The sequence below is a fragment of the Monodelphis domestica genome, chromosome 5, assembly GCF_027887165.1.
Source record: "Monodelphis domestica isolate mMonDom1 chromosome 5, mMonDom1.pri, whole genome shotgun sequence".
NCBI lineage: Eukaryota > Metazoa > Chordata > Mammalia > Didelphimorphia > Didelphidae > Monodelphis > Monodelphis domestica.
In genome coordinates, this window is record NC_077231.1 from 46,290,012 (window position 1) to 46,315,102 (window position 25,091).

Genomic DNA, 25,091 nt, shown 5'->3' on the forward strand with positions numbered 1-25,091 from the left:
TGGCTTGCTATTATTTGACCACTGATGTCAACAGAAACACATCTGCTTCCCAGGGACTCCAGTGTCTGAGCTTATCAGGACTACTGCCAAAGAATAAGTAGCATATGGTTAAATTTGAGTTCCCCAAGCAGATTTTGGATATCTTTCATGCAGGTAGCTATTTACAGTTGTCTCCCACATTAGAACGTGAGCTCCTTAAGGACAGACAGTTTTCTTAGTCCTTTTCATCTCCACTGCTTAGTGAACACATCATAAATGCTTGTTGGATGAATAACCAATGACGGACTTTTTCTCTTCTCAATATATTGCTTTCTAAAATCCTTTTACCATTCCTCATGTCTGGAGCTGTAACTAGGGAGTAAAACCAGTTGCTTTTTAGAGGGAAGGGTGGCAGAGGTATAGACCCCTGAACAACTAACCTGTTAGGGTTGAATGAGGAGAGGCTCCAGAAGAAGCACCCAGAGCCACGCATAAAGTGTTCTCAATGTAGATCTGTGGATAGCACCCTGGGGTTAGAAGCCTGGGTCTAAGAAGAGATTTGGGTAATCCACAATCCACTGAAAGCTTGTTGAAGGCCAGTTTGGGGCCTAGGGTCTGATCTGGCAAGAGAAAGAAGCATTCTTTCCCCATCCCATGTCACTGTTCTCAGGCAGACCCAAAGTCTCCTTATCCTAAATAGGATCCTGCCCCATCCTTCTCTACAGGTCCCAAGTATTTAGGAGCATCTCACGAGTGCAAAGAAGACCTCAGATAAAGCTGAAATAATCCTATCTACAAACTGAATCTATAATACAGTTTTACCAAGAGAGCTAGGTCTTTATATTATCACAAATACCATGCACTTTGATGTTCTTGCATCCCAGATTAATGTGATTTACTAGATAATTTAGAGCTTGCAGTATGGCCGCTGACCCCTTTCACTTATATTCTGTCTTTGTCCAGGAGTTTAAAGTATACGATTATCCTTCTTCTCTTCTCCTGAGAAAAGGGATGATGCTCTTTGGGGAGGGGGACCAGGCTCACTGAGATTCTAGATAGAGTCTAGCTTGTATTTTGGACCTTTTCTTACTGGTGAATTTTTGCAGAAGGGATGGAGGCTATCATTGGGGTCTCCTGTCCACCCAACCCAAAGTCTTATGAAGCCCTTGCATTCCTCTTATTATATTACTTATCAGTCCTCTCTCGCCATGATGGTGTCAGCAGCTGTGTCTTGGGTCTGAGAGCCAGTTATGACATTTTACCCCATCCCTGAACTTCCTGTTCTACCCAGAGTCCTTGGCATAGAACTAGGACAGCCTGAAGAGACAAGGTGGCATGTGCCAAGCTGGGAGAGCCAACATAGGGGACACATGTCCCTTTACGTAGACTCAGATATCAGCTCCCAGGATAACCTTAGGACTAGACAAGGTAATGAAGTCACTATGGCCAGTGACTTCAGGGAAATAGAGGATCCTTCCCACCCCATCAGAAAAACAACAGAAAGAAGGGACTAAACTGGCAAGTTATCTCCTCTCCCATCCTTTCTCCTCACAATGCTCCAAATCTCTTCAACATCATATACATAAATAGCACATCATTCCACAATAAGAGATGTCTTAGAACATATACATCACTAGGTGTCACTGGAAGAGGTAAGATAGTCATTTAAATGCACATTAAGGGGGCAAATGACATTAATGATCTACTTTGGGGAGGCAATCAGGAGGAACATTAAGGACTTTATAAGTGCTGGGGTTGGTAGAAAAAAGTTAGAAAGAGGGGTAGAGGTAATCAAATTTCATCTACTTGACAATTCTGTTTAGAGTTTGTATCTATGCTTAGAGTTATCAGCAGATGGTTCTCGACAGCACAGTAAAGCATTTAGTTAACCATGGCCTCATCTCCTTATGTGATAATAATAAAATGAATGTGGCAGACTTTGCTTATATTCTCTTTCCTCCACTTCTCCTATATTTATTGGCATAGCATTAAGGTGAGCTTTCATATGTGTATACTTAAGTTTGACCCTTTACCCTTGGCTATTTTCATGGGTTTCAGGTGGAAAAAAGATGCTTATCCACTTTTCACCTGGGGTTTCCTTCAAAATGACCCCAGGCGAGCCACTTGAACCCCAAGTTACAGAGCAGTTGCTGGTCTGCTTTGGTAGAGAGAATTTCCTCACTAGAATAATATGATGATGATAATGATAATGATGATGATGACTAGCACTTATATAGTACTTGAAAGTTTGCAGAGCACTTTACAAATAGTCTCTCATTTCACCTTGGAGGTGCTATTATTATCATCATCCCTTCACATATGAGGAAACTGAGGCAGAAGGAGATTTATTTTTAGTGACTTAGGATCACACAGCTGGTCTAAGACCAAACTTGAACTTGTGTTTATCTATCCTGATTACAAGTCCTACATGCTATCTACTTTGCTTCTTTGATGCCTCATGGGATTTCCCTATACCAATGAAATCATGGGTTTGGTTCCAAAAAATGCTAAATGATGTACTATATAATCACAAGATTGAGTTCTAGACTAGAGTTTTCCAGGTTTTATTTTTCTGTCCATTATATATCCATGAACTTTTCCTAGAAAGTCTAGGATTTGATAGAGAGTACTCCTTCCCATCTGACTGTCTACATACCACTCCTCTTACCATATCACACCATAATTTTACATTTATTCTTACAACATTTTAATATGGTTCGGGATATACTCAAATGTTGCTGCCACATGGGTTGGTGCTTGACACCTCTGGCTTAGGACACTAAGAATTTAAGAGACTTTCCTGAAATCCAGTTATTAGATTTTTAGATTATTAGATTCTTAGAGACAAAACATGATGTCTGGTCTTCTCAGCTCTGTGGCCAACTCTCCACTATACCATGAAGCCTTTATGTTACTTAGACCTTCCTCAAAAGTCATTAAAAACAACAAAGGGCCAAGAGCAGATTCTTGAATCACTAGACAGCCAGGCTGACCCATTACTAACTGCTTCTTTGGTTCTGATCACTCCACCAAAATATTCGAGTAATGAGCCCACTTCTCTAAGAAGACCCAGGTTGCCATGATTCTTCAATAGTAACATCTCAACCAAAACATGGAAACACTAGTTTGGAAACATGTCCTAAGCTGTCTATTTGCTTAAGAAAATGAAAAATCAAAATCAATCATATTTTTAAAAACCCTTTTTGTAAAAGAAAATTGAACTCAAATGATCCAGTAAGTATTTTACTAAATATACAAAGAATATTGCCTCCTGGCACTTATATCTCCTACTCCTCACATACACCTTTTTTAAGGATAATTTTAGTAGATGCAGTTTGGAGTTGTTTTTTAACCACTGCTGACTTGTCAACCCTGAAACCTCATTGATCAGCATCATCTTGAGAGATGGTCTTTCAATACAGCTTCAGTCCAAAACTGGATCAGAATCCATTTTGACAACTACTACCTTTGCTCAGATTAAGATCCATAACCCAGAGCAGTATCAAAATCAACTTGCCCTTCAGGTATAGAAAGTCCAATGTTGGAAGCCATCACCCCTGCTGTCTGACAGTCACAGTCTGGTGAAATGGGGGGGCTGCAAAGCAGCCCCCAGAAAATGAGGCCCCCACTGATCCCCTTCTGTAACCTCTCTTTTTAACTTCCCTTACTAATGGATGAGTATTGGTCTCTCTCCAACACAAAAGAAATTATATAATAGCAAAGGCTTATAGAATAAACATATATCCCACCTTAATCCCCTCAGATTATTACCCTAAAAGATTACATTCACAGAATTAAAATCTAAACATTACTACCAATTACCCACCTCCTTTCCCTCTCCACAGAGTTACATTCACTCCCATTATAAGCCAGGCAAGCCAAGAACATCAATCACCTTCAAGCCCCGGTCAACAGGATACATTTCACTGGTTTGTTATGTTACAATAGCCAGAGCAACATCTCCATGTACCCGAGTGAAACACAGGAAAAATGTGACTTGAAAATGGAGGAAAACCCCAAATCTTGTCTGTCATTAAATTGCCCTCTAACCATATGCCTAGCTACAAAATGCTTTGTTACCTATCTCCTAAGTAATTGTGATTGATTGTAAAAGCTGACCAAAATAACAATGATCCTCCTAATTGGTCAACTCCTAGGTCAGGGACAACTAATCTCTAGATCACCCCATTTATGTCATTCATCTATAGCAACAATGTTTCATTGGCTACGTGTCTGTTGTTAAGTTCTATGGAAACATATATGTAGAAAATTGATTGTGTGCCAAAGAACTATGAACTCACTAAAGTTATATAATAAACGAACCTCCATTCCATGGCAGAACATTATGTGACACCTACACATGTGGACTGAACACATATTGCTTCTTACTCCATTATTCAACTGGAATTGTCACAACTATACAGAGTAAGGTAAGCATCTCTGGATGCTCAGAGAGACTACTGGACGGATCTCAAAAGTCCAAGATAGCCAAAGGGCACCTCACACAACTAGAACATGGTAACTTCTTTCTGGTCCAGCAATGATTACTTTGGTACACACTAAGAATGCTCTGGGTGATTGATGTCTAAAAGAGCAGAGTAACCTTTTTTCTGTTATTGACACCAATGGCATCCTGGTGAAGACTGGTTCTGATCAGAACCAGTCTTCACCAGGATGCCATTGGTGAAGACTATGTATTCCTAAAGACACGGATGTTTAGATTCTTAAAATTATTATTTTATAATTTTATTTTTTGTTTTTATTTTTTGTTTTATTATATTTTATTAATTTTAACTTATAAATTTAAAATCATTCATTTATTTAAATTTTAATTAATTTTAGTAAAATTAATTAATTTAAATTGAATTTATTTATTTGTATTTGAATTATTATAAATTGTATTAATTTATAAATATTTTTATTATTTATTATTATTTAATTAAAATATTTTAAAATTCTTACCTTCCATCTTAGAATCACTACTGTGTATTGGTTTCAAGACAGAAGAGCAGTAGAGGCTTGACACTGCTCGCCATTACACAGCTAGGAAGAGTCTGAGGCTAGATTTGAACCTAGGACCTCCCATCTCCAGGCCTGGCTCTCAATCCATTGAGCTACCCAGGTACTCCCTTAAAATTAGTTGAAGCATTTATTATCTTTTCCCTCCTAGACTGCTTGATTTATTTGAACAACTAAAAAACTCCAAAAGACAAAGCCCTCATAATAAATATGAATAATCTAGCAAAATAAATTCCCCTGTTAACCATGGCTAAAATTATATCTTTCAGAGAATATCTTTTAAGTGCATAAAATACAATACTTGGTATTACAACACACCAAATATTGAATATAGTGAATTAAATATATATTGAAATATTGATTGATGTTTTGAAATATACAAAAATTAATTGAATATTGAATGCTTAGACATATTGAAAGAACATATTAAATATACATTGAAATAAATTAAATATTAAATGCTTAAACATATTGAAATATATTGCCTGTATATTGAAAAGATATTGACTACATATTGGAATATATTGAAATGAATTAAATATTAAATGCTTAAACATATTGAACTATATTGCCTAGATATTGAAATATTGCCTAGATATTGAAATTTTATTGATTACATATTGGAATATATTGAAATTAATTAAATATTAAATACTTAAACATTGGAATATATTGACTATTGGAATATATTTAAATAAATTAAATATTAAATGCTTAAATATATTGCCTGTATATTGAAAATATATTGACTACGTATTGGAATATATTGAAATGAATTAAATATTAAATGCTTAAACATATTGAACTATATCGCCTATATATTGAAATATATTGCCTATATATTGCCTATATATTGATTATATATTGGAATATATTGACTATTGGAATATATTGAAATAAATTAAATATTAAATGCTTAAACATACTGAAATATATTGCCTATATATTGAAAATATATTGACTATGTATATTGGAATATATTGAAATAAATTAAATATTAAGTACTTAAACATATTGAAATGTATTGAAAATGTTTTGGAATATATTGAAATAAAGATGCATTTTTTTTCCTCATCCGAGTTCAGGGAGTCCTGACATCTATCCACGGGACCTCAGGTTAAGAACTGCTTTAGAAACATTTAAATGCCATATGTTAGGGAGGGCAAACATATAACCCATGAAAAAGATGTAAATAGGAGCGTCTTGGGGGAACATTACTGGTTTTCATCTGAGGTGGGAAGGTCCTTTCAAGGGAAAGAAAAACCAATGCCCCGTACCTGCTTCTACTACATGGTCTATTGTTGGAAATCTCTTGAACACAGCTGTGCTCACAGAGCGGAAGATGAGCAAGGAAGTTAAATTGACATAGCGCATGAGTGTTCTTCTGAGTAAACGCCCATATTCGTCTCTTCCATGAACGCTGCTGGAAATCAGAAACATCAGTCTGTCTGGCCATGGTAAATTGACAAATTGGTTCCACCATCGGTTCACCACCAGAGTTACGTAAAACCCTAAGAATAAGAGAGTTGAGGTGATGTTTCTTTCCTTAGAAGTAGAATCGACACGGATGCATTTTAGTACAATCCGACCCCTTTGGGGTAGACAGCTGTTATCCCATTGCTTTGTAATATTGCCCTACAGGAAACGTGAAATGTACGTTATGCCTGGGACCCTGTGGAACCTGGTAAGTGGATATTAGACTTGAGCTAACGACTGCAAAACAGTTAGTGAACAGAAGGCTTTGGGATTAATACCTCAAACTTGTCCAATGTTAATTTAGCAAAAGCGTCTTTGAAGGCGAAACCCTTATGCGTGATGGTAACTTCTTACCACAAGCAGTTGCTTTTCTGGACATGCCTCTTAGCTTGGTAACACTTCCATGCACAGTCATCTGTGTCATCCTAACGGAGACAGCTGGGTGGCTTCATTCTGCGTGTAACCTATACTTACCAAGCACAAAGGTTACTGGAATTTGTTCAGCATATCTGTCACAGTAAATTGATAATTTTTCAAAGTAACGTTTTTGGGCTCCTGTAAGTAACAATCTGGAGCAAAAATAAAATGCATATCCCTTTATGATATTATACTTTTGCACCTGCTCTGCATGTGACATTAAGTGCAAACAACTTAGCAAAAAATTAGTTTATGGCAGTCACCAGGAGCAAAGAAAAGAAATGTTCCTGAGCTGACAGGTAGGTCTTTAAATATTGTAATTGCTTAATATTTCAAGCAGTAAAATTGTTACATTTATTAAGGTGACTAATGACTAAATATGTTTTAATAAACACTTGATTAAAAAAAAACCAAAACCATGTGTTTTGATTACTTTCTAAGATGGCACTGACTAAAACAGATTGATACATTAGTTTTGGAGTGAGGCAATTCTCCCATGATTCCCCAGGGATGCTTTTACATGATTGAAATGATTTATACCTATTAGAATGACTATTAAAATGCATTTTGAAATTACTTAAATAACTCTTACTAGGCAAAGGGGGTTAAGTGACTTGCCCAGGGTCACACAACTTGGAAGTGTCTGAGGTCCGATTGGAACCTAGGATCTTCCATCTCTAGACCTGGCTCTCAATCTACTGAGCCACCTAGCTGCCATCTAGAATCATTTATCCTAAAGTTAAATTTTATTTTAGATGTCTCCAAAAAGCAGATGAAACTCAGAAAAATCTGGTGTTTTTAGGTTCATGAAGAGCAATTGAAAAAGATACATTATAGTTTTGATACAACCTAAAGTGTATTGGATTGAGCATTTTTTTCTCTTAATTTGGCTTAAATGTTGAGCAGACATTTATTTAAATTAATGTGCTCATTATTGCTCTTTGCATTATGGGGAGATTCCATTCTGAAAGAAAACTGAAGGCATTCTAGAAAGATTAATTTATGAATGTGTTTTATCTCCTTCAATTAGAATGTAAACTCCTTGAGAGTGGGAACGAGGTCCCATTCATTGTTGTATTCTTCTTAATGACCTCTCTACTGTTTTGCCCAGAGTATTTGCACAGTAAACTCTGAATTGGATTTACGTAGCTTAATTGAGATTATAATAGAAATGCCAGTATACTCAAAGAATAACCTATAGAAGTTGAATATTATGGCTGTATTAATGAAGGAAAAATCCAGAAAAGGAATATGATTACAAAGCTTTTAGAACTTGCTTAAAGATAATGGAAATATGAAACTTGGGCAAAGGACTGAGGAGCCATTTTAGAGGACCAGAGGAAATGAGGTGGTCAATTAGTGAACTGAGAAATGGGGACATAAAAAGAAGAGAGCACTGGGGGAGTCTGGTGTTCCTACCTCAGATTCAAAGAAAGAACTCTGTGAGATATAGACTGTGTCCACAGAATCCTTCAGAAAGACCAATCACCTAAGCCAAAAATTATTGTCACATTGGTTCTCACACTTCTGCTTACTCATGCATGGAAATAGCCAAAGAGGGCTTACAAATGGTTTATTAATTCATCTAGGTATCTATGTATCTATCTATCTGCTTGTCTGTCTATCCATCCATCCATCCATCCATCCATCCATCCATCCATCTATCTATCCATCCATCTATCTATCTATCTATCTATCTATCTATCTATCTATCTATCTATCTATCTATCTATTGATCCATCCATCTATCTATCTATCCCTCTATCCGTCTATATCCATCTATCTGTCTATATCTATGTATGAATGTGTGTATGTATCTATCCATCCATCTGTCTGTATGTCTATCTGTCTGGCTATATCTATTATCTCTCTAGCTACCCATCCATTTATTCATTTATGTCTTGTTTGCCACAGGATTAAATGACAGACGGATTCAGAGACTACAATTGGAAGAGACTTCAGGCTTATTTAGTCCTACCTGTCTGAATTAAAAATGAGCAAATCTCTGAAGAAGAAGCTTGTGCCCACATCTATCTCTTGCCAAGTATAGTTATTTGCTCATTTTAGGTAATCTTTAAAATATTGTTTTTTACTTATGGTCATAATAGTAAAAATAAATGAGAATCTGCTTAAGCCTTCTTACAGCTATGCTTTGATTTCTTAAATCTGCCAAGGCTTGGGAAGAAGACAAATTCAGACAGCATATTCAATGATGACTTGGCCAATCAACATATAAGGGATTCATTTAATAAAACAGGAAGCAAGGAGTCACGAAAATAGTCCTGCACTTGAATCAAAAGATCTACATTTGAATTCTGGATCTGCCATTTATTAACTATGTAACTTTGAGTAGTTATTTCCTGCCTTTTTTTCTCTTTTCTCACTTGTAAAATGAAGGCTGTTGAACTGGAAGAACTCTATGTTCCCTCCAAGCTCTAAAATTCCATGATTCAGTGATTCCAAAAAATTGAAAGAAGACTAAATCATAAAATTTCTAATTGTGCTATGTTGTTGTTGTGGACATTTGCTAACTTTATGCAAAATATACTTATATACAAATATTGGGGCATTTATGTGTTGCCATGGATGGTGTACCATGTCTGGAATCAGGAAGACTTCAGTTCAAATATGACCTCAACCACCTACTAACTAAGTGACCATGGACAAGTCATACTTACCCCCCACCTAATTTGCCTCAGTTTCTTCATCTGTAAATTGATGATGATAATAGCAGTTACCTCATAGGGTTGTTATAAGGATCAAATGAGATAATATTTGTAAATCACTTTGCACATAGTGCCTGGCACATGGTAAGCACTATAATAATCGCTTTTATGATTAAATATAACTTTGTGGAATGTGTTAAGTATTGGAGTTAAGCCTCCTTTGGGGACAAAAACTCTTTTAAGCTTTTAAGAGGAATGTCATTTTCATTAACAACAGCAGCAAATCCATATTAATGAAAGCAAACCAGTTTAACAACTCTGCTTGACTAGTTTCTCGTTCCCTTAATATTCTGAAAGTTCAGTTACAATTTTGAAATAGGTGACATAAAAAAAACCCAACTTGTTATGAGTTTTGGGAAAACTTTCCTTTTAAAAAATAGACCACATTTTGCCAGATCCCTAAATCCAATTTAGAGTTCATTTTGGTTTGTGGTAAAACTTCTCCTTTTTTAGAGTAATATTTTTGAGTAATATCTAAATCCACATGTCGTCCTCACTCTGCATCAAAAGCTCTTGGTGATTATAAGGATAATTCCTTGTGGGAAAAATTAAGTAAGAATTTGTCTACATGGAGAGAACACATGACGAACAAACTGTAAAACCGTGAAGGGGGCAGCTGGGTAGCTCAGTGGATTAAGAGCCAGTCCTAGAGACGGGAGGTCCTAGGTTCAAATCTGGCCTCAGCCACTTCCTAGCTGTGTGACCTTGGGCAAGTCACTTAACCCCCATTGCCTAGCCCTTACCACTCTTCTGCCTTGGAGCCAATACACAGTATTGACTCCAAGATGGAAGGTAAGGGTTTAAAAAAAAACAAAAAAAAAAAACCATGAAACAGAATGGTAAGAATAGCAGTCTGGAAAGGATCTTACTGGCCATCTGGACAATCCATACCTGAGAAATAATCCCTTCTACCAAAAGGCTGACAAGTGGCATCTAGCCTCAGCTTGAAGAGTTCAACCAGAGCTTTCCAAGGTAGCCTATTGCATTTTTGAGCCACTCTAATATTTCAGATATTTTCCCTTATATCACACCTAAATTTGTCGCTGCAACTTTTGCCCATTGCCCCAGCTTCCTCTAGGGCCAAGCAAAACAAACTAATCCCTGCTTTACGTGATGGCCTTTGAAATATTTAAGACAGTCATTGTATCCCCCTGGGTCTTCTCCAAGAAAACATATCCTTTTCCTCCAACGGGTCTTAAGAGGACATACACTCAAGATCTTTTCCACCATTCTACATCTTCAGGAGACAGCCCTCATCAACCATGAAATGTATTCTTTTACTTCTCTAAAATGTACTGGGAAAAAAGAAGTGTATGGCAAACTATTAGTCTTTTGAATACAAATCTCCACAGTAGTTTGAATGAAAGCAAGCAAAGCTGCATTTAGAGAAGGGCTCCAATTTCAGGCAGACTCTATTTTCCAGCAATGGGCTTATTTCTAGGTAGGAGTCTGTCTCCACTGGTTGACCAGCCAGTCAGCCAGCACAGACTAGCTGAGGTTTTCGGAAATCTTCATCTGCCCTTGTGATTATGTCTTGCCCCAAATCTCGATTTCCCCCATAGAGATGGATTTACAGTGAGCTTTCTAGATTCTATAGTTTGGAGGAGGGGTTCTGAAAATGGAGGTCAGGACATTTTTTTCAATGACTTTCCAAATATAAATGGTTTCCTTTGTGACCCTTTGTAATTTTTTGCTTGCTATTATTTTGTGCATTTCAAAATTATTCTAGAAAGAGGTCCATAGGTGTCAACCAGAATGCCAAAAGGATTCATGGTGCAAAAAGGTTAAGAAACTCTAATCTAGAGGAAAGATGCCTTGTGTGGATATGGATTTCAGTCTCGGGCTTCCTACTACTGAATAAAGAGTGCTATTGATGATATTTGGGCATCAGTTTGTGGGTGGCGTGCCCAGTTGTTTCTAGTCTTTGCTATTCCACATAATCATTTTGTCTGTACCTTGGCATGATTGACCTATGATGGCATTTTGAGCATGGCATATCCATGATAGTTGTCAGCTAATTATCAAGCTGATATTAGACCACCTGGACACAATGGTTAGCATATACTTAACATTATAAATGGTGTTAGGGATCAATTCCGATAACTTGGGTGGAGGAAGAGAGAACAGAAAAAGGACACATGCAAAAGGGTAAGTCAGAGAATGCAGAGTTAACCAGCAGCTGAAGGGCTCCAATTATGGAGACTGCACCTCTGTATCATGTCGAATGGCTGTTTAAGGAGGCATGCAAAAATGCTTTAAAGGTACCTGTACATCATACTTATTGCCGTGTAAAGAATAGCAAAGGCAATAAATTCCCTGTACAGCAATTTGTAGATGCTGCCTCTCCATTTCAGGAGTAACCTATGAAATCCAAAGAAAGTAGCATTTGCTACCTTACTGGAGTAAGTGACAGTCATCCTCTGGAAAATGGGTTTCTGGAAGAACCAAAAGAAGAGAAACCATTGGTTACAAAATAGGGCTTCCCTTTTATTTTAAGGGAAACCCAAAGCATTAGGCAGAATCCTTGATCCATGACATATGGGGATTGAGGGCAGAACTCTTAAATTAAAAAAAAATTAATCAATTTAAAATTAAAATATTTTTTTTAATTTTTAAACTAAATTTAGTGACTATTGATATGCTAACATTCAAGTGCTCAAACAAGAAAACAGAGAAGAGGTAGGGATCATGGCAGAGTCAATGGAGCACTTGACTTTAGAGTCAGGAAGACCTGGGTTCCAATCTTGCTTTAGACCCTCCTAGGCAAATTACTTGACCTTTCTATGCTTTAGTTTTCTCATCTGTAAAATGAAGAGATTGGATATGATGGCCTCTGAAGTCCCTAAATCTATGATCCTGTCATAACCACTGAACACAAAATGACAAACTCCCACTATTTACTGGTTTTTAAAAACTTAATATCAACTTTTAACAAGAAAGCAAAGAAAGTATTCTGGTTGTTAAGATGCCTCCTTCTGAGCTTTTCACTTTTCTTGTGTATTTTTCCAGATTTTGATTCTGGTTTTATTTATTGTAGTCAGCCCATTTATCAGTATTTTGGTTCTTCTCTTTTCACCTTCTCAACGGGATTCTGGACACTCCACACCCCCCAACTAGATTCTATAAATCTTGAATATGAATTGAGTTGAAAGGATTCCTTGGAATCAATTGTATTAGAAACATCAATTTTCGCAAAGGCTTTCAAGGCTTTATGTCTAATATACACAGAATTAGTACATATCAGACAATCCATATCTAGTTGAAGGAAACAAGCATAAGGAACAGTTTTGAAAGAATTACTATACGAAGATACTGCCCTCTATCATATGCTTTACCATGGAAAAACTTAGCAGACGGGACATACTACGTTCATTTGAATGTTTAAGGATGAATACTCAACATTTATAGCCAATTATATTCAGAATCAATTCATCTACCAGTTATTTGAGTTGTGCTGTTGAAATACACACCCCAAAGTTAAATCAACTGTAAAAAAAGTTGTGAATTACCTCCTTGAACTCAGGAGGAAAAATGCAAGTGAATTGTGGGAATTCCACATGGAGATTTTTTTTTTCTGATCATTTTAGTTTGGTTGCAGTTTTTTGGGACTTATCTCTCTGGTAAGATCTCATGGGTAAGAACTTATCTCAGAAGATACTCAGTACTCTTGAACATGGAAAAAGGTAATTTGGATCATAGGGTCATAGATTTATAGCTGGGTCAACATTTAGAAGTTGGTCGTTACTAGTATAACCATTTTGTTTTACAGAGGTGGCAAATGAGGTCCACGAAGGTTAAAAAAATGACCAAGATTTGAACATAAGTCCTTTGGCTACAGAGTCAACTCTTTCCCCACCTTATCACTCTTGGACTATAGTTATGTTATGTTAGGTTTTTCCTCTATCAGAAATACTCTATCTGATGCATAGAGATGGTCTTTTGGAGATGGGAAAAGAAGAGACTAGGAGAATTGGTTAGTTGGGTAAAAACTAGGATGAGTACAGTCTTCTTTTAGTAACTACCAGCTTAAACAGTGATGGAGGTAGCCCCAAACAAATCCAAAACATCATGGCCATAGCCTAAAGCATGCAGAACTCCAATACTTGAGAGACATTCAAATCTGGAGATTTTATAAGGGCTGGATGAAAGCTAATGCAAAGCTCATGAAAAGCCTGTTCGACCTCGAATATATAACCTATTCAGTACAGAATGATATTAAGATGACTTTTAAATCTTGCTTTTCTAAAGAAAGATGTTGTGGGGGATTGCTATTGGTAAGCCTAGACATTCTCTTACAAAATCTACTGAGATTAAAATCATAAAGATGTCAAAGAGCACTTGAATCATGAGTTTAAAAATCTGTTTCACAAATGTTACCTTAAACGATCATCAGACTGAAGTCTGATTTGGAGGCCATGGCAAGAAGCCTTTATGTACTAGTTTACCTCTTTTGGGTATTTAATTCGAGGCAATTTGGCAGTGCTACATTTGTACTTAATGTTTTAAAGCTTTTGCTATTAAATTAAAACTACGAATTATAGAGAGCCACTGACATAATGAGTAGATAGAATTTCTGCACTGGGAGTCCCCTTATTGATGGAATCATATATATATATATATATATATAAATTATATATGCATACATATGCAGAGTTTATATAATACATGTGTATGTAGATAGGTAGGTAAGTAGATTATATAGATAGAGACAGACAGACAGATAGATGGAAACAGATAAAGATAGATGGGGAGGGAGGGGCGAGAGAGAGAGAGAGAGAGAATAAGAGAGAGAGAGAGAGAGAGAGAGAAAGAGAGAGAGAGAGAGAGAAAGAGAGAGAGAGAGAGAGAGAAATACTGACCAAGATTTAGAGTTGGAAGGGACCTTGGAGGTCATCTATGGATCTGAGAGGCTATCTAATCCAACCCTTTGCTCTTACAGATGAGGAAACTAAAGCTTAGGGGAGTTAAGGGACTTGTCCAAGGTCACACAGATGAGTAGCAGCAAAGGCTGGAATTGAGCAAATATTGCTCTCCCCATTACACTAACAAGAATGGGGATCTTTGATATAAATTGCATTACAGAATGACTGATATCTTGCCATAAATCTAGTATCATTTTTCACCATAAACACCTTTTGCATCTGCCATTGTATCCTAATTAGTGAATACGTTTTAAAGTGCCATTGTTATCATTACAAGAACATAACAAAATGAGCTTTCACAATTTGCTAGAATGGTGTAAACAAGTCTCACTCAAGCAGCCATCATGTCTGCCCTTCTGTTTTGATCTTGCTGACTTCTTCTCTGTCTGAAAGACCAAGATTACATTCAGTGGAGATCAGACAAGTGCGTCAGGCACACATCATTTGCACTAACCTGTTTCTTTGGTTTGGCAATCCAAACAGGAAAGAAATTCTCTAATTCCAAGCTTCCACTGGGAAAAGGCTTCCTCAGGTCAGAGCTGTGGCTTTGTATGTGACCCTCAGTCAGGATTTTGTGTTCTGTGGGGTGGCCACTGAGTGGACTGACAAGCACAGGGGTTAAAATGTTTTTTTCCACCTTCAGAGCTCTGTTTATGCCAAGGGCCCACTGATGTCAGTTCTCATTGGCATCAGGCAGCAAGCAGCAGCTGCTGATTTGGCTCTTTCCTAATCTATAATTATAACTCCACCTGCCACCCAAGACAGCCCTCAGAATGAGCCTGTAGTGGCAGGGAGACTGTCGGGAACCTTCAGTCCAGCAGCTCTCCTCATTTGTCTCCCCTTGGTGAGGGGGAAAGGAGAACCCATTTCCCCTAAGGACTTGAGGACAACAAGATCCAACTGCTAGAGAGAATGGAGACAAACCTTGGGAGATTTGTCTGGAGAATCATGTCCTGGGAAGCTTGTAAGCTGAGGGGCAGGATGGGTCTCTCTAGGCAGAGTGGAGCTCTCCTCTGAGCCTGTCCCTAGCCACAAAGGTACTGAGGATGGCTTGTGATTATGGACAGCAGCTATCTACATGTGTGTCTATGTGTGCATTGGTCCGAACTATAGCATGTGATGGTTGGGTGGAAGAGAGGGGAAAGTGGATCACTGCCTGGGGGAGCAGGACATCTGTTAGCTTAGATGGGAATTTTTGGTAAACTGGCCTTATGTGAAACCATAAACATTTCTTGGTCTTTCAGAAAATCTCCTTTTGGATGAGTTGCACATGTCCAACCCTTCCTCTTCGCCCTTGGAAGAGAGAGTTGTTTCCGAGTAGGGATATTAATTAAATAAGTAGGGAAATTAATTAAATAAGAGGGCAGGTTATTACAGAGGAAATTTCCAACTGCTCTGTGCATAACTACATGCTAAACACTGTTCCTGAAGTCTGAGCTTTAGAAAAATCCTTTTTTATTATGAACTTAATAAATGTCAATAAACATGAACATTTAAATACATAAACAAACAAAATAGTAGATGGTATTTGATACTGCAAATTCTATTCTGTACAGCTTATTTTTCACCCACTGTGTGCAAATTGTGTTTTCTTCCCCCCTTCCTTCCTTCTTTCCTTCCTTCTCCTCCTCTTTCTCTCTTTTTCTTACTATTTTTCCTTCCTTCTGTCCCTCCATCCTTCCTTTCTTTCCCTTCCTTCCTTTTTTCCTTCCTCCATCTTTTCTTTTTTCCTTCTTTCTTTCCTAATTTTGCCTCTTTCTCTGTTTCTGTTTCCATGTTTTTTCCTTCTCGCCATCCTTTTTTCTCTCCTTCCTTTCTTTCCCCTTCCTTCCTCCCTATTTTTCTTTTTTCCTTCCTTCTTTCCTAATTTTGCCTCTTTCTCTGTTTCTTTTTCAATGTTTTTTTCCTACTCTACATCCCTCTTTCTCTCCTTCCTTTCTTCTCCCTTCCTGCTTTCCTTCCTCCTTCTCTTCCTTCCTTCATCCCTCCCTTCCTTCTTTCCTTCTGTATAATTCAAATTTAACATGGTAATTCCAACACTGCTCTACTGAACCCCCCCCAACTTCCTTTTGCTTTCTTCTGCTTATTTTTTTATTGAAAATTTTTATTCAATTAATTAATTTAGAATATTTTTCCATGGTTACATGATTCATGTTCTTTCCTTCCTTCCCCCCATCCCATAGGCCAATGCACAATTCCAGTGGGTTTTACATATATCACTGATCAATACCTATTTCCTTATTATTGATAATTGCATCAGGGTGATCGTTTAGAGTCTACTTCCCTAATCATATCCCCATAAACCCATGTGATCATCTGATTATTTTTTTAATAATTTCATAAATGTCCTTTTCTTCTTTTTCTTTCACTTCACTATTACTGCCATCCCAACTCTGTTCTTTCCTCATAAATAAAGCTAAAACTCTCACTTGATTCACAAAACAAATCTACCCATTGGTTATGTCTCTGAAAGTGTCTATCCTATTTTGTACTTCACCTCTCTCCAAAGAGGTGGGAGAAGAGGTTTATCATCAGACTTCAGAAATAGGGCTTGTTATTAAGTTTACCATAGTTTTGAAGTCCTTCATAGTTGTTTTACTTTTCAGTGTTATAAAGTGTTTCCCTTTTTTTATGTTCATCAATCTGTATCAGTTCCTGTAAGTATTCCTGGATATTCCATTAATCCATTGCTTTCATCATTTCTTCTAGCCCAAAGATATTCCATTATATCCATGCACCAGAATTTGTTTCTCCATCCTTCAATTGATAGTTTCCTATTTTATTTTTTGTTGAGTTATGACCATTCCACCTTAAATAGCACGACACCCTTTATATATTTTGGGAAGTCACGGCAGCTAAAAGTAGAACCATCATGGAAAAAACAAAAGATTTGGAATAGACAACCTGGGTTTAAATTCCAGCTCTTTTATTTCTTGGGCAATAATGGGAAAATCATTCAAATTCTGGCTTTATAATCTGCATTATGAATTGGATGGAATTAGATGAGCTGTTCTTTAAGCTTCTTTCCCAGCCATAACTTCTTGATTCTGTCATGCAGCAAGTTTTATAATAGTGCTGAAGTGAGTCAAACTCATTTTTCTGTGGAGCAATGCAATTTTTAGCCAAAGGGAAATGTTTCAAAAGTATTTCTGTGGTTTTATGTAGTGATCACAAAACCTAATTAGCTTATCATAGAAGGAGAATAGATGTGATAGTAATTAAGAGTTAAGTAGCAAGCCTGAAATATAGCAACTCATTTTAGTAAATCTCAGACTATTTAGAAGACAGTAACTTCGGGAATGGTCTGTCTATTTTCCCACTCATAATCCCAATGGATTTTGATGTGGTAAAAGGTACAAGGAAATCTTGGACAGAAATAAATGGATTTGTGCGCATCCCTAGGTGAGACCTTGACATGCTGGCCCATCTTCAGCAATAGGACTATTCATAAAGTAAGTCGATCAATAGCCCAGAGTGAAACAATTAGGAAGGAATGACATTACATGGGGGTGAGAATGCCATTCATTTGGAGCTGCAGAGCATGTTCTCTGATAGGAATCTATTTTAAGGCCCATATTTAGGGAGTCAGTTTCTTTATTCCCATTTTCTTTTTGTGGTCTACCAATGCATTTCATTCTAGGAATTCATCCCTGCTATGGCCAGCCTACTTTGGTGTAACGAATTTCTGTGAGTCTGAAACCTTGAATCTTTTGGACCTTGGAACTAGAAAGGACTTTTGAGATGAGATCATTCAACGGCTTTATTTTGCCTGAAAATGGGGAGGGGAGGAGCAGGTGTTAATCCCAAGTTTTCTTGGGTATTATATCTCCCAGGTGCTTGAGCATTAATTAAAAGCTTTCAGCACATCAAGTCTGGAGTCAGGAAAACTCATCTTCCCAAGTTCAAATCTGGCTCAAGAAACTTACTAGCTATGTGATTAACTTCTGTTTGCCTTAGTTTCCTCATCTGTAAAATGAGCTGGAGAAGGAACCACTCCAGTTACGTTGTCAAGAAAACCCTAAGTGGGCTCATGAAGAATCAAACATGATTGAAAAATAACTCAACAACAACATGTTTCAGGCAACGTGCTAAGTGTTCATTTACAAATATTTTCTCAAGACAATATTCTTGCAACAAGATGAGATAATCACCTTTATCTTTTTAAAATTTATTTATTTAATTAATTAATTTAGAGAGATAATGACCTTTATTTTTTTTTTAAACCTTTACCTTCCATCTTGGAGTCAATACTATGTTGAGTCAATACTTGGTTCCAAGGCAGAAGAGTGGTAAGGGCTCTAGGCAATGGGGGTTAAGTGACTTGCCCAGAGTCATACAGCTGGGAAGTGTCTGAGGCCAGATTTGGACCTAGGACCTCCCATCTCTAGGCCTGGCTCTCAATCCACTGAGCTACCTAGCTGCCCCCAGATAATGACTTTTAGAATGGAAATGATGGACTTGGAGATAGAGAAAGAGGATGCTTTTCTCTAAACTGCATCTAGATTTGGGGTTCTTCACCTGGAACTGTGAGTAGATTTCAGGGGGTCTATGTACTTGGATGGGAAATCATCGTCCCTTTATTTTTCCCAATCTTTGATATTTTATTTTATGCATTCAAAAACATTATTCTAAAAAAACAGGAATCCATAGGTTCATCAGACCAACAAAGAGATCCATATGATTAAAAAAAAAAGTTAAGATCACCTCACCTAGGTGGTGTTTGTGGCCAGGGTTGCCCTTTTATCTAGAAGGCTAGAGTTGACGGACTTCAGCGAAGAGGAGATCCAGGTGGTTAATGATGACTCTTCCCAATCCACCCCTCCCAATTGTTCATTGAACCCTACACTAGCCCCTTGAACAGTGGGACATGCATGGTAAGTGCTCAGTAAATGATGGATTGAGATAACTGATACGGTGATCCAATTTTCTCATTAAGGTGACTGTATCACTGACATTTTTCTCATGAAACCTTAATATAGCAAAGATCAGCTAGGCTGATATATTAATAAACTATATATATATATACATATTTAACTTAAAGATATTTTATTTTCCTAATTACATATACTAATAATTTTCAACATATGATTTCCCAAAATTATAAGCTCCAAACCATCTCCCTTCCCCTGCTCAGAGATGGGAAGCAATTTGATCTGGGTCATACAGGTATTATCATGCAAACCACACTTCATTGTCATAAGAGCACACTCATACAGAACCAAACCCCCCAATAAAGCCAGAAATCCACTGGTGTAGAAGACAATATTCTTTCGTCAGCATCCATCCCACTCCAACAGCTCTTTCTCTGAAAGTGAATAACATTCTCCGTCATAAATCTTTCAGAATTTCCCCAGATCATCGCACTGCGGAGAGTGGCCAAGTTTTCACAGCTGACCATTGGACAACATTGCCATTACTGCATATAAGTAAATGAAACATTTTTAAGAAAAGAAAAAATTATCCTTTAGGAAGGACTTTGTTTTTAGTCGTGGGGAGAGCTCTGAGTCTCCAGAGTAGGGAGAATGCAGTAAAAATTGTATCCCAGCTGAGGTTCTCTCTGCACAGAAGGAGCGATTTTTATTGGCGCCAATCCTAGCCTTCTTTTGTCTGCTACCTGCCACACTCAACAGGTCAGAGATGCAGTGCATTGGATTTTGAGGGTGACTTTTTTAAAGGGAAGATCCAGAAACTTACTTCTATTTCAAAGATGAAAGCTGATATATACAAAGAGCTTTAAGGGTGTACTGAACTGCACAGTACATGACATTGTGCAAAGAAACAGTACTCTTGACCTTAAACACCTTCCAAATCTCTGAGGACAATAGAAAAGACAACATAGAATTCCTGGCCTTTCCTAAACCTACAAGGAAAGCCCAGAAAATCCTGGGAATGTATTCCGACGACATTCATTGCTTCAGCAGCATCAAGGGAATAAGAGGCACCAGGGGAGATGACACTGAACTGAGAAAGGGGAAGTGTTTGGAGAGTGGTAATACGCCACGCCACAAAGGGAGATGCAAGCCTAAACAGGCTTCTTTTTCTTCTCGTGGGAACATAGATGACTTCTCCATGAATGAAGATGCTTAACGAAACAATCCACAGGTCAGTTCTGAATAAAGAACAGAGAAAGACTTTGTTACATAGGTGAAGCCCATCATCTTTCCCAAGATAATGCTATTTGGATTCAGTTGGTTCCCTAAAGCTTCTACTTGTGGAGTTTTACTCAGAGAAAAAGAATAATGGAAATGACCAAAATGGGCCATAGAGAACAAACAATTAAATACTTTCTGCTTTCCCTTCCAAAGGTTGGGAATAATGAATCTACAATCGTTTTGTCAGTTGCTTTTGCTCAGCTCTTTTTCTTTGTTATAGAGGAGGGTCCTGATAAATTGTCATTTTCATTCCCAGCCAATCTGGGGGTGAAAGGGGCATCCCTGTGCTATATGTTGTCTAAGGAGAATGATTTTGGATAGATGAAGAGAATGCAGACACAACTTCTGCATAACTGGGAAAGGGACAAGTCAGTTTGAAAACTTTGTAAAAGAGACACTCTTACTTCTTCTGATTGACTTTGAGTGCCTGGATTATATAGGGACCAACTCCAGACATGTATATATAGAGAGACAGACTGATGTGTAGAAGAACCCACTTTCTATAAGAAATCTTTGCTAGTGACCCTGGGCAAGTCACTTGACCCCTATTCCCTAGCCCTTATCACTCTTCTGCCTTGGAGCCAATACACAGTATTGACTCCAAGATGGAAGGTAAGGGTTTAAAAAAAAAGAAAGAAAGAAAGAAATCTTTGCTAGTCCTGTTTTAGCTTCCTCCTCAACCTTCTGCTCCCAATTGCTGGTGCCCCCTCCCTCAAATTACCTAGATTTTGCTTGGTTTATATTTAATTATTAATTTAATTAGTGATTTAGTTATTATAATAATCAATTATTCATAATTAATAAAATATCCTCCACCCAACTGGACAGTCACATTCAAACGTTAGTTCTCTAGAGAGCTATTAACTACTACTATCTTTGGGATTGTGGGGGTAACTCTGAAGGGATTGGTTTTCAGAACTATCACTCAGAAGCCCCCACAAATGAGCTTCCCATTGGTTGTCAGCCAGTAGCTTTTAGTAAAGATATTTACTAAAATAATATAGTAAAAATGATTAGAACAAAATATTCCCCTACATAGCAGGGATCGATTCGCCTTTTGCATACATAAGTTCAAAAGAAAGAGTAAGTTTAAACAAAGCACAAAAGTAGTGAATCACACATATAGGGAACATTGGTACGAAAGGGATACCTCACAAGTTCTGACGCTGAGAATTCTTTTCTTGGGGAGTTTTCATGAAATTCTCCTGAGGTGTAGCTTTCTTCTGGCTTCCAAGGGTTGATGCCTTTGTAGAGTTCATAAGGGGAATTTTCCCTATTACAAAGGGTTAGACTCCTGAATCTGCTTAGTCCTTCAGGTCTCTATCTTTAGGCTGAGGTGAGAAAGTGAACATCCAAGGGAATCTGATGTCTATTGTCAAATGCATAGAAAATCATCTCTCTCTTCAAATTCTTTTTTGAAATTGCATTTTGCTTGGAACTTTCCTTTGTCGGGGGCAGCTGGGTAGCTCAGTGGATTGAGAGCTAGGCCTAGAGACAGGAGGTCCTAGGTTCAAATCTGGCCTCAGACACTTCCCAGCTGTGTGACCGTGGGCAAGTCACTTAACCTCCATTGCCTAGAATTTATCACTCTTCTGCCTTGGAGCCAATATACAGTATTGACTCCAAGATGGAAGGTAAGGGTTATTAAAAAAAAAAAAAGAACTTTCCTTTGTTCTTATTACATCCTATTCTGTGATATACTTATTTATGTATATTAGATTATATTCCTCCATTGGACTGGAAGCCCAAGAGGGCAGAACTTGAGCATTTCTTCTTTTTGAATCTTGAGCACTTGGTTAGGGTCGAGCACATACTCAGTTAGTCAATAGTGTTTTTAGACATTTACTATGTCTAAAATGGTGTTGCTCTAAGTGCTTTACAATTATTATCTCATGGAAGGTGCTGAATAACTTTGTCAAATTGTAGGATAGGTCAGTAAAGGGATGAAAAATTGGTCTTCTTCAGCAAAAAATAGTATTAGAGTAATATTGTACATTCACCACATAATAACCCAAATGATGATTTTTCAATATTTGAAAACAGGCAAAAGCAAAGACAAGTGGCTCTTTTTCACTTCCTGTTTATTTCTCTGAAGTGTCTAATTGGCACCGGTCTGTGACTGACTCATCACAAATGATAATTGGCAAAAGCACTGACTAACCCTGACCTAGTATTACCTTGCACATGATCAGGCACCAAATACCAGAAACATTTTTTGATGGTGATGATTTCTCTACTTAGCTTCCATGAAGCACTCTGGGATAGTTGAGCTTTTCTCCCCCCGCCACCCCCTTCCCCGGGATATTATTCCTATAGAAGATGAACAAAACATAGGGATCCTAAATTTTCAAATTAGGTTCATTGATTATGTAATGAATTCAATGTAGGCACCACAGTACAGACTAGCAGAGGTCCTTAACTTCGAGTCCATGAACTTTTTTTGATGTTGATTACTATTTCAATTTAATTGATTTCCCTTATAATTTTCTATATTTTACTTTAAAGCATTTAAAAATATTATTTTGAGAGAGGGTCAATAGGTTTTATCCAATTGCCAAAAAAGTCTTTGAAGAAAAAAAAGGTTACTAATCCTTGTTGGAGAGGAAAAGTGTCTGTCTTGGAACCTGAAGACCTAGGATTATTTGTCATCTTTTGACCATGGATGAATCACTTCCTCTTATGTAAAATTGAGATGATGCTACACTGTTTAAAATGGAAATAATTCACTCCAACATGGTGTCTCCTGTGCATATTTCAAGATCATTCAAGACTTCTTACAAAATAAAATAACAGAGACACCCTTGTTCAATGGTCCTCTGATTACTAACAGCAACTGGGGCATCCAGAAAAAAAAAGATATATGTTCAACAAGTAACATTTGATACTATCTTAGAGGACGTCCAGTTTGGAGTCTAAATGAAGAGGGATTCCCCCATAGGTGATTAGATTCTTTAGATATTCCTTTTTGCAGATGATGTGCTGGTTAAAGCAGTCCTCAGAACACTGCAGAACTTCCTAAAATGGATCCATAATAACTCAAAGGAATTCAGCCCAACTATTCACACGAGAAAAACCCAGTGAATGAATACTGTCTGTTGTCTAGACTTTGATACAAAATTGACTGAGTGGCCCATAGAGATAGGAATAACTAGATAGGAAAAGAAACATAAAGAATGATATTGGAGAGCTGTATAACCAGAAAAGAAGGTAGATTGGTCATATAGAAAAAGAAAGAGATAATTGATGGGAAGTCTATGAATTCCCCTAACATACATACAATGTCAAAAGATTCAGAGCAAGCCCCTACATAGTTAGTAGATCCATGCTGTTTGGTTTAAAGGAGGTCACAGACAAGACCTACACATGATAGGTAGACATGGATAGATTGTAATTGGAGGTATGCTGGAGTGATCTTGAACTGGCTTATGAGAGCTGGTTGTTAAATATTCAATGTGATCTCTACTAACAGCAATGCAATGATCCAGAACATTTCTGGAAAATCTATGAGAAAGAATACTATCCAATTCAGAGAAAGAACTGTGGGAGAAGAAATGCAGAAAAAAAACAACTTCTTGATCACATGGGTTGAGGGGGATGTAATTGGGGATTTTGACTCTAAACGATCACCCTAGTGCAAATATTAATAATATGGAAATAGATCCTGATCAATGACACATGTAAAACCCAGTGGAATTGTGTGTCGGCTATGGGAGGAGAGAGGGGAGGGAAAGAACAAGAATCTTGTAACCATGAAAAAATATTCTACAATAATAAATTAAATGAAAATTTCCAAAACTTAAAAAAATTAAAATAAACAAACAAATAAATAAATTAGTATTCAGTGTGAGCATGTCGACCTCAGAAATCACAAATACCACGAATTAGGACTTCATTTATTGTTTTGTAGATGACTTTAAAAAGTAGTGGAGAAAATGCTAATAATGCAAACTAAACTTAAACATGTGTTGTGTATACACTCCTCTCCACCCCTTGAAAGTTTATCAGCACACCACTGCTCGTGATTTACATTGTAACCTCATCTAATATGAACTCAGCTTGTCCCCTGGGAGTTTATGCATAATATTTGAATGAATGAAATTAGAAGGAATGAAAATTGTAGCACTGTAGCTGCTGTAGGGTGCTGTTCTGTGGTTTAAAGAGAAGCAGAATGGGCATTCCCACCCTCTTTTCCCCTACTCTTCTAGAAGAGAGATTTTAATTCCTGCCAGAAGGGGAGGCAAGAGGTTGGGAGTAGGTGGCTTGGACACTCTCCTCTCCTCACAGAGAAGGACACTGGGCTAGAATTATAGCTATGTGCTTTCTCTAATACTGTTAGGCTAGGGGAAGCGGTTTTCAGATTCATCCTAACATGATCACTATTTCATTAATTTGGGGGGGGG

The 25,091-nt window shown here is 37.4% G+C and overlaps 2 protein-coding genes across 5 annotated transcripts in view; one reads left to right on the top strand and one right to left on the bottom strand.

Annotated features, from left to right (window-relative positions):
* The window catches only part of BEST3 (bestrophin 3), a 52,480-nt gene extending 37,317 nt beyond the window's left edge, over positions 1 to 15,163 (bottom strand). The window contains exons 1-4 of one of the 4 annotated variants that reach the window (XM_056798450.1): positions 14,994 to 15,163; positions 11,883 to 12,052; positions 6,949 to 7,043; positions 6,276 to 6,509 (exon numbers count right to left, since the gene is read on the bottom strand). In XM_056798450.1, the coding sequence (XP_056654428.1) occupies positions 6,276 to 6,509; positions 6,949 to 7,043; positions 11,883 to 12,034 (481 nt within the window). In that variant the 5' untranslated portion in view covers positions 12,035 to 12,052; positions 14,994 to 15,163. Of the gene's footprint in view, positions 1 to 6,275; positions 6,510 to 6,948; positions 7,044 to 11,882; positions 12,053 to 14,993 lie in introns of those variants that run through there. The other 3 variants (XM_001369520.4, XM_056798451.1, XM_056798452.1) reach the window with 3 other exon arrangements.
* Positions 15,164 to 15,331: 168 nt separating this feature from the next.
* The window catches only part of RAB3IP (RAB3A interacting protein), a 104,020-nt gene continuing 94,260 nt past the window's right edge, over positions 15,332 to 25,091 (top strand). The window contains exon 1 of the mRNA XM_056798455.1: positions 15,332 to 15,576. The gene's annotated coding sequence lies outside the window, so the exon portion shown is untranslated. The remainder of the gene's footprint in view (positions 15,577 to 25,091) is intronic.